The following is a 9,377-nucleotide window of genomic DNA, read 5'->3' as shown; positions in this document are numbered from 1 at the left end:
TAAACTAAAGACTCTATAAACATGACAGCATGAAACACGTCACATTTAAATTTGAGTTAAAAAACTTGAAATTAGATAAAAAGCAGACCGCAAAAGAGTCAAGCACAGATACAAAGAATAGAAGGATATGTATTGCCCTTTAGTTTTATGTTAAGTCATTCTATTAGTACTTAATAAGCGTGCCTGCACACCACCAGTGACACTCAACTCGGACTCAGGTCATGTCCGCCCTGTTTACAGCCAGCTCCTATCGCTTTGATGAGAAACTCACACCACTTTTCTGGACTAAACCAATGTTTTTAGGCTTTATCTGATCTCACCTGCTCTTGGGTTTCACAGTGTGTGAGCATGGTTGCCATGGTGATGCAAGTAATATTCTGCTCCATGATATATAATCAGATACCTATGACCAGAATACAAAGAGACATACAAACAGGCAGTAAAAGCTTTTACCAAGCATATGAGCCATTACGTAGGAGTATATGAAATTCACACTAGAAAATAAACACTTTACATTCCACTTTTATAGTTGTAAGAGCCATACTTATTGCCGGTTTATGTGCACATAAAAAAACCTAATGTTCACATTGTAATATTAAAATAACAAGCCCTCTCCATAGTAATAGATATCAAACCTTCTGGACATGAAGTATAATGTAGTTCACAGCCTTTGCTCTAAGAAAAAGAAACATCCTAAAGAAATCTTGTTTCACAAATATAACATTTCTATTAAAGCCCGGCCAATGTTAGTCATTTCCCGATTTATCAGTATTGGCATTAATTAAAATGTATTTATTAAATATTCATTCATCAGAATCATTTATAATGAGAATTAAACGATTCTGATAAATGAATATTTAAAAAAGAAAAACGGATGGTCAACCATTTAATAAGCCTTGGCGTTGCATAGTTTGTCCACCAGAGGGCACTCTACCACGTCCCTGTTGGCAACGCTGATTGTTTTAGTTGGTAGTGCGTTTTTGTTCAAAATGTGTTTTTGTTCAAGGACTTTAAGTTTACAACTATACATTTTATTTATCAGAACTTTGATATATTTTGATGTTTGTCTGTTTGTCTTGTGACAATAAAACAAATTCTTATATTATTTTAGTGAGAACTCATAAATAACTACAAATAACTAATGTTAGGGAAATGTGTTTGTTTTATAAGGCCTTTCTGGATTTTTAAAAAGATATACAATATAAAGTATAATGGCCTATTCGATTTTTTATTGGTCGGTCGGGCTCTAATTTCTATGTTCATTTGTAATAAATATGTATACTGTATGTAAAGCTGGAAGGAAATCAGCTCTGCAAAGATAAGCATTGATAGCTCAAAATAAGGTGCAGAAATTCGCACATTCATATATTTTATAAATGTGCATCTCACATTATGAGCAAAAAAGAAAAAGGATAAATGTTTTTGATTCTGCAGATGGCACTGTCCGCTCTGAGTTGGTAAGTAGTATGGATTCAGGGCAAACTTACATCGTGAAAACTTCATATTTTAACTGCAGCCAGAAATGGAAGTAAAGCTGCTGTTACAATCCCAACAGATCTTCCCGCAAACACCCCAATGTGTTAAATCAGAGAAAAGAGAAAGGTCTGTGTCCTAATATTTGGCTTAAATGTTAAAAACTAAACCAGATAAGTACATTTAAGTCAACACAATGCCTCAAAATATTATTATATCATATTACAAATAAATAAGAGTATAGATTTAAAAAACAAAAGTCAGACACACAGTAAATGTTTTCCTGTCATTCATGTAGTACGCTCACAAGAGAGCTGAGAAACATCCATTAAATGTGATATTGTCTGGTACGCATGGCTTTATAAACTCTGTTTTACACACTGTATTTACACCAGCTTTTTTCTTTTCTACCCAGTCTTTATAAAGAAACGTCCATTCATTGAGGGAAGCCATTGTAAAAGTCACCACAATTAAGGTTCAGGCCCTTGTTTTTCCTGATGTGCTCCCATACGTTGGGATTGAAATGGCTGACACTTCCTACAGAAACAGCATCAACACGCGTAAACACACACACACTCAAACACACACTCTAATTCCCCACAGCGTGGAGATATAAAAGAGGAGATCTGGGCAATACAAGCAAAAGAGAAAAGACACTGAAGTGGGAACCAACGGACGTCAATCCGATCCATAAATCAAAGCGTGAGTTTGAAAGGAGACAGAGAGGGAGACACCTGGCTGTAAGACCGTTTCAGCAGGCAGGCAGACAGGTTGCCTGGCTGCAGATACAAAAGCAGCTTATACGTATAGATACAGTATACTTTACTTTACATTATATTAGAAAAATGTACAAGATAATATTATTCTATTACAGGTGACACACTAACTAAGAAACAACAGTTTAAGTTAAAGAGTTTAAGGCTTGAACAGGACAAAAGCAACACTGTGTATGTGTCTGTGTGTGTGTGTGTGTGTGTGTGTGTGATTGTGTGTGCGTGTGTGAGAACATTAGTGCCAGGATCAAAGAGCACTATGGCTTGCTTTCACTTGAGCCATTTGCAACCCCAAATTCTATTAAATCAATACGTACTGTAGGGAGGCAAAATGGCAGCCACAGAAAGGCCACTAGAGGGAGCTGTGACATCCAGAAGACGCAGTTGTGTGTGTGTGTGTGTGTGTGTGTGTGTGTGTGTGTGTGTGTGCGCTTCCTTCCATTGGCTTTACGTTGGTTTGGTTCATACTAGAGCCTCTTCCTCTTAAAGTAGTCAGCGTACTGCCCTCCCAGGCCTTGGGAATGCTGCCCGATGTAGGTGCCATCTGATGATGTCACTTCCTGCACTGCTAGCTGAGGGTACTCCCTTTTATGGCCCCTCGTCTGGTTCTGAAGAGACAAAAGTGAGAAGAGGGATGAAGCTGTGAGTGATAGCATCTAAATGTCTGTCACTCTGTTTAAATGCAATTACACAAGTAAATTCGTTTTTTAACTTGTCATTTCCTTTTTCAGTTGTCTTAATTTTGTCTCCACACTTCTTATTGTTGGAATGTTTGTGTTGTGAATTGTTTATTGGTGCCCTGCCACACGTATTTCATTATTTTGTGGTAATGTCTGAAGTTCTACTATCGACTCTATCTAAGCTACTTGACTAGGATTGGCTAACAGCTAGCCAATGAGAGTCTGGCTATTAGTATCCTTTACCCAGCGCAACTGGGTGAGCTCTTGAATAGTAATGAGCTCAGGCAACAGGACATCAGACTGACCAGCTTTTGTAATTGGCCAGGTAGCAGTTCATTTTCACATTCAAGACATAAGACATAGGAACCTAACATATTTCAAAAAATGCAAGTAAAAACGGTTTTGTGTGGTAGGGTACCTTTAAGAGAGAGAAAATACGTGTTACAAACATGAAGAATTCTTTTTTTTTCCCCTCATGCCAAACAGCCCCTTTCACAATAAGGGATGTTATAATCCTGGATTATTTTTAGTGATTTATTAATGTGTTAAGCATTGAAAAGGTGGAGGTAAGTTTGATTACTTTATTCACTGCTGGGTAGCATCGTAACCTATAAGTTCATTCATATTGTGTATTCAAATCTGTAAAGTACCTTAAGTTATCAAATAAATGTTAGGGGCGTTGAAATTAATCATTGCACTGTTGCATCGCGATGCAAACCTGGACGATTCTGCATCGATGCGGTGACAGACCATAATAGAATAATGCCTACTGACGTTACTTGTTGATTTTCCACTTCATGCTTTTTTTTGCCTTTTGTCTGTTGTGTTCAGACTCCACTATATTCAGAAGTTGTCTTTCTCAAGAGCAGATACAAAAAAAAGGGGGATTTTATACATGTCTGACTGCTTGAATGTATATTATAATAATATATTTTAATATTGAGGTTACGTATTGTGATGCATTGTGATATCGACTCAATATGAATCGCTGAAGATCCACACCCCTAATGAATGTAGTGGAGTAAAAAGTACAATATTTCCCTCTGAGATGTAGAAGTATAAAATAGCACAACAGAAATACTTAAGATAAGTACAAGTACCTCAAAATAGTACTTAAGTATAGTAATTGAGTAAATGTACTTAGTTATTTTCCACTACTGTTCATAGATGTACAACAAAAGGGTCACATCCTGTATTAGTTAGTTAGTGTGCATTTTCTCTACTCACGTAGTAGTAGGTGTTCCAGTCGGTGGTGGCGGCAGTGTGTGTGTGTGTGACGGGGCTTGGTGTGGCTGCCGCTGGGTGTGGTGCACCCAGGAAGCCGGGCATTAAAGGCAGGGTGCTGTAGGCTGGGAGCACGGCAGCAGCTGGTAGGACGGCTGGTGGAGGGGCTGCACCGTTACTGACTGTGTGCAGAGAGACTCCTAGAGGCTTACACACATCTACCTCCTAAAAGAGACACACACACACACACACACACACACACACACATACATTAAATGACGGTGGTAAATGGTGGTTTAATGTCTTAAGACTAGAGAAAAAAAGAAAATGTTACCCACAGCCCTTAGATTTTAGGGTCCATTTTGTAGACAAAGCAGCTGACTCACATTCTTTCATTTATTCATTAATGTAAACCTTTCTGCCCCCTAGTGGTTATTATAGGGCATACAGATGTCAACAGATGCACTACACCAGCATCACTGACTCACCTCCTGTCTGTTGTTGTTCGGGCTTGTTATCATTCTTGTGGTCAACCAGCCCAAACTAAATGCTACAATATCATGTCAATCTATTTTCAGTTCAGTTTAATACTTGCATGTCAGAAACCCATCGCACCATTTTCTCCAGGATATTAGTTTCTCCACCAACAGTTAGCTCAGTAGACCAGAATGCAACTCTGGCCGCACCTTCAAGCAAACACTTCACACATACATACACACACACACACACACACACAACCTGCAGCAGCCGATAAGCCTGGACCTGGCTGCTAAGGGTGTGTGGAGATGTCTGGTATCAGCTGCTGGGTGAGGAGTGATGTGTTCCCTCTAACAGGGTATCAATGTCTTAGAGAGAGGTCACAGACAAACTGCATGTAAATACCAGCATAGTGCTCTGAGGGCTGCAGCTCAGATCACTTACACTGTCTGCAGGCCAGGGTTGTCTCACTTGGTCTTAAAGAGCTTCTGTCTTTAACTAATATTGTTTTGCCCTTGAAATTTCCCCCTAAAATGAATACTGCTATTTACTAATTTGAAGAAACAATTCATTTAATACTTTTCTCCCTGGCGCACGCTGGACTGGACTCTTAACTGAGCGTGTGTGTTTGTGTGTACCATTGACGGGGAGGACATTTTTGCTTCTGGGTCTTGGCCATTTTAGGGTTCTGGGTTTATGTTAAGAATTATGCTTTGGTTGGGGTCAGCCGGGCGTGTGTGTGTGTGTGTGTACCTTGGTGGCATAGGCCTGGTTGGCTGTTGCAGGCTGGGAGTAGTACTGAGTGACTGCCTGCATGTAGGAACTGTAATCCCCATAGGTCGTCACCGGAGGAGCCTGGAACACAAGAGGTTCATTTACAAATTTGATAGGACTCAATGTTTGAATTTTCAATTTTGTCTTTTTTAAAGATCCAGGAATTTATCTGTATCTAGGGTAAATAATACAAAAAAGGTAAAAATGGAAACTATCAATGCAAACATTCAATGAAGCCTGTGAAAATTAGATTTTAAATACTAAAACACAAGCCTTCTTGCTGCAGTTTCAGTGGTCATGTTTAGTGACTTGGACAAAATTGTTAGTGTGTTCTCCTCATTTACTATATTTGCTCACTTTCTGTAAGTAAGAACATATTCTGCGCTGCCCTTACTGCCAGAGAATTTTGTTTTCTTTGATATATATATATGATGTTGTGCACACACAACACACAATTACAAGTGCGTGCGTGTGTGTATGTTTGTTACCTGTGTGTGCTCTTTGCTGTAGTCTGTGGCAGTGTTGTCCTGCTGAGCAGCGTTGCTATAGGTGTGAGCTTGAGCTTGAGCTTGGTAGTGCTGGTACCACTGCTGCATGGCCTCCTATGGCAGGCACGCACGCACGCACACACACACACACACACACACACGCACACGCACACGCACACGCACACGCACACGCACACGCACACGCACACACACACAAAAACACATAACACATCAAAGCAAACATCAGATGCAGACAGATGAATGCCTGCTCAGTAATTTTCTTGTGTTTGCAGATTTTTTCGTATTTTTTCCTTCTTTATTTCAGTAATTCTTTGTCATTAATAAATGATTGTTCCTGCCGAAAGCTTTTGCTGTTCCTCTCCTTTGTCTGGTCTTTCAAGAAAAATTAAACCAACTGTTTTATTGGTTATCTAATCATGATTCATTCGTTTGGAACAGTAGATTGTAATTAACATTTGAAATTGGGTTTTTGTCGTGCTGCAAACATCAGATATGTCACTTGCTGCTGGAGGAGGCATAACTGCGACGGGAGAACAGAGAAACGCGGAGAAAGAGATGCAGACAAACAGCCAGTAGAGAAGCTTCGGGACTTGTTCAGAGTGGAGCGTTAAGAGAGATGGAGAGAGCAGGGACAGATGGAAAGACAGCGCTCTGTGCCAAATCCTATCTCATTCTGTCTGTCCAAATATCCATACCCATTCTTATCTCTTCTACCCCGTGCCTCCTGTAGTTACAGCTCACTCTGTCACTCCCGCTGTCATCCATCCACTCATTATGTATCCATCCAATGATCATCTATTCAGCCACCATCTCTCTCTCTAACATTTCAGGCCAAGCGACATCATTTTCCGTAGGCAGACCCATATCCATTCATCCAACACCATATTTTTTTCATACATTGCATTTCTGTTTAGTGTGGCTGCATCTGTACCTGTGTGTAGGCCTGGTTGTATTGGCTGTAGTCAGTGGAGGTATCAGTGCTGTATTGGGCTGTGGTTGTAGCTGTTGCGTTGTGGGAGAAGGAGCCGGGACCCTGGGAGACGACAGGAGCAACCGAGTTGCCGTAAACCCCAGAGCCAGGCTGTCCTCCCTGTGCTTTACTCCCCACTGACCCTGAGCAACAGTGGAGGACGCACAATGAGTTAGATAATATTGTGGGTAATCACTTTTATGTACAAATTAACATCGCAAAATTTCTCAAAGGAGTACTATTCAAAAGAGGGCTATTTCTGGGTCTGGGGCAGTAACTTCCTGATCCTGGTCATCACTGTGAGCTTGAACTGCCTCCTTACATGAAGGACATTTTAAACACTGTAGAGACACCTTGCAACCCTACAGTCTTTAATATTCAAAAGAAAGATTTTTCCTTTAACAAGAGTCATATAGTTTTGTCAAAGTCTTACTTTTAATAATAGAGTTGAAAGTGTTTATCCGTGAGACAACGGGTTTCCTGTACACACATTTTTATTAAAAAAGTACTTGAACTAAGTAAGCATCTTTAGACTTTTAATGTATAAATGTACAACAGGAATTGATATGGTTTTGCCAGATGGTCAACGTACTGAAAGAGCTAACTTAACACAGCTTTTTGCATATAGAATAGGGTAAGATTAAAAAATGGTGTTCCTTTAATTGTTGTGTGTTTGTGTGCTCACCTTGCATAACCATCCCTGGCATGACACTGGCCAGGTTCAGATAAGGATTAGAGGGCAGTCTCACTTCTTTTGGAGGATCGCCCAATAGAGAGCCTTGACCACTGCTTACCTAACGAGAGAGAAACATATTTAAATGGTATTATTTACTGAGCCATCAGCAAGTCAAAGAAAGCAAAAGTCAGTCTGTAAGTTTTACAGCAAATTGAGTTACTGCTAAGTCTACCCTTAAACCGCTGATCCACCACTTTGCATCCTTTCTATCCTCACTCTTAGCTTGGATTTTCAACCACACCAATATACCAACCTTGCTGAAGGTTTTTAATCTTGCAAATATTCTGACGAAATGCTGAAGAGGCTGTGAAAACCGGTGAGGATTGTATTCTCTGTTTAATTACACTTTCCCTCCATTAAAGACACTTTAGAGAAGATGGCGCTGGGACTTCAATCAGTTCCCCTAAGAACCTTAGTACTGTGATTATCTCTGTACACTGACTTATTTCAGCTGAAGCTGCTAGCTTAGCAGTGTTTTATATAAACCAGGCAGACAGGAATTCAGTGTGTGCTGACAGGTGTGCATACATAACAGAGCACAAGAGAAGGCCTTGTACTGTATCAGTAACTAAGGGTGAGAGGGAAGTGCATTAGTGGAATTTACCAAAAGGAGAGTCATTGAAGGACTAAGGCTGTATATTCATAGGCTCACTAGATGTGTATGTTTGTGTGCTTTGAAGCCCTGTTAAGGCTTAATCAGGAGTAAATACCCGTCGACAAGAGAGAGAGAGGCGTATAGAGCGATAGAAAGAGAGAGTGAGTAGTGAAAGGCTGCAACGACCAATAATTTACAGTATATTTTGTGATGAATGGGTTGACTTTTTTAATTAGGTTGTCCATAAAATGTCACAAAATAGTAAAAATACCCATCATCAAATAGTAATTTAGCATGAATGTGGATGTGCTGTAGTAAGACTGCCACTCAAGACTTTGGAAGGTGGTGTCTTTGTTTTTCTAAAAAACAAAAATGCAAGAGTGTAAGGATTAGATTAAAGTGTGTTTGTCTGCTTAGATGTAAAAGCTAACTGGCTAACAACCTACAAATATCTACATATGAGTGACATGACACTTAAATGAACGTGTCACAAACATTATTAACAAGTCATAAACAAGTCTTCTTTTAGTAAGTGTCATCCGGTTTTGTCATGACAAAATACGGTTAGGGTTAGAGTTAGGGTTCATGTGTCATGACTGTGTCACTCTTTTATACTGTAGATACGGTAGGATATATTTTTTTTATGTAGAAGCCTTAAAGTCATGACTGACCTTGACTCTCTGCTCTTCCTGACTGTGAGGATGCCATCTGGCCTGATAAGTTTTAAAGGGAGTACCAGAACACTGGAGAAATAATTTGAGTTTAATAAAACACTCTTAGATCAGGAACATCAGAGAGCAACGAAGCTGTGTTTTAATAAGTAAAAAAGTAAGATACAGGTCATGGTGTGACCTCGACTCGCACCGCTCCTGGGTTGGCAGGAAATAAAGAACGAACTGTCTGCTAAGCGCGACCTTGCTTTTAACAATCTTCATGAGAAAAACTGGACCTGGATAATCTACTACTGTAGCAAAGACAAACCCCATAGAGAAGGCAGAGCTTGAAGTGACTAAAAGGCTAGGCTTTATGTTGGAACACGGTTAGACATGGAGAGACTTTTTGGCAGTAGGATGAGATAGTCTTCAATGTATGATCATAGATTAACATCCTTTATTAATATTTAAAATCTAATACTGTACATGTGTAGTGAACAACTGATTTACGCT

The 9,377-nt window shown here is 39.7% G+C and overlaps 1 protein-coding gene across 1 annotated transcript in view; it reads right to left on the bottom strand.

Moving 5' to 3' along the window:
* Window positions 1-1,502: 1,502 nt before the first annotated feature.
* Window positions 1,503-9,377, bottom strand: part of raver2 (ribonucleoprotein, PTB-binding 2) — a 69,309-nt gene continuing 61,434 nt past the window's right edge. The window contains exons 11-17 of the mRNA XM_034881113.1: window positions 7,566-7,674; window positions 6,842-7,023; window positions 5,890-6,003; window positions 5,381-5,482; window positions 4,154-4,375; window positions 2,665-2,854; window positions 1,503-2,631 (exon numbers count right to left, since the gene is read on the bottom strand). Coding sequence (XP_034737004.1) covers window positions 2,714-2,854; window positions 4,154-4,375; window positions 5,381-5,482; window positions 5,890-6,003; window positions 6,842-7,023; window positions 7,566-7,674 — 870 coding nt within the window. The 3' untranslated portion in view covers window positions 1,503-2,631; window positions 2,665-2,713. The remainder of the gene's footprint in view (window positions 2,632-2,664; window positions 2,855-4,153; window positions 4,376-5,380; window positions 5,483-5,889; window positions 6,004-6,841; window positions 7,024-7,565; window positions 7,675-9,377) is intronic.

This window comes from Etheostoma cragini, chromosome 9 (assembly GCF_013103735.1).
Source record: "Etheostoma cragini isolate CJK2018 chromosome 9, CSU_Ecrag_1.0, whole genome shotgun sequence".
NCBI lineage: Eukaryota > Metazoa > Chordata > Actinopteri > Perciformes > Percidae > Etheostoma > Etheostoma cragini.
The sequence above is the reverse complement of the archived record's forward strand: the minus strand, read 5'-3'. Positions and strand labels throughout refer to the sequence as shown.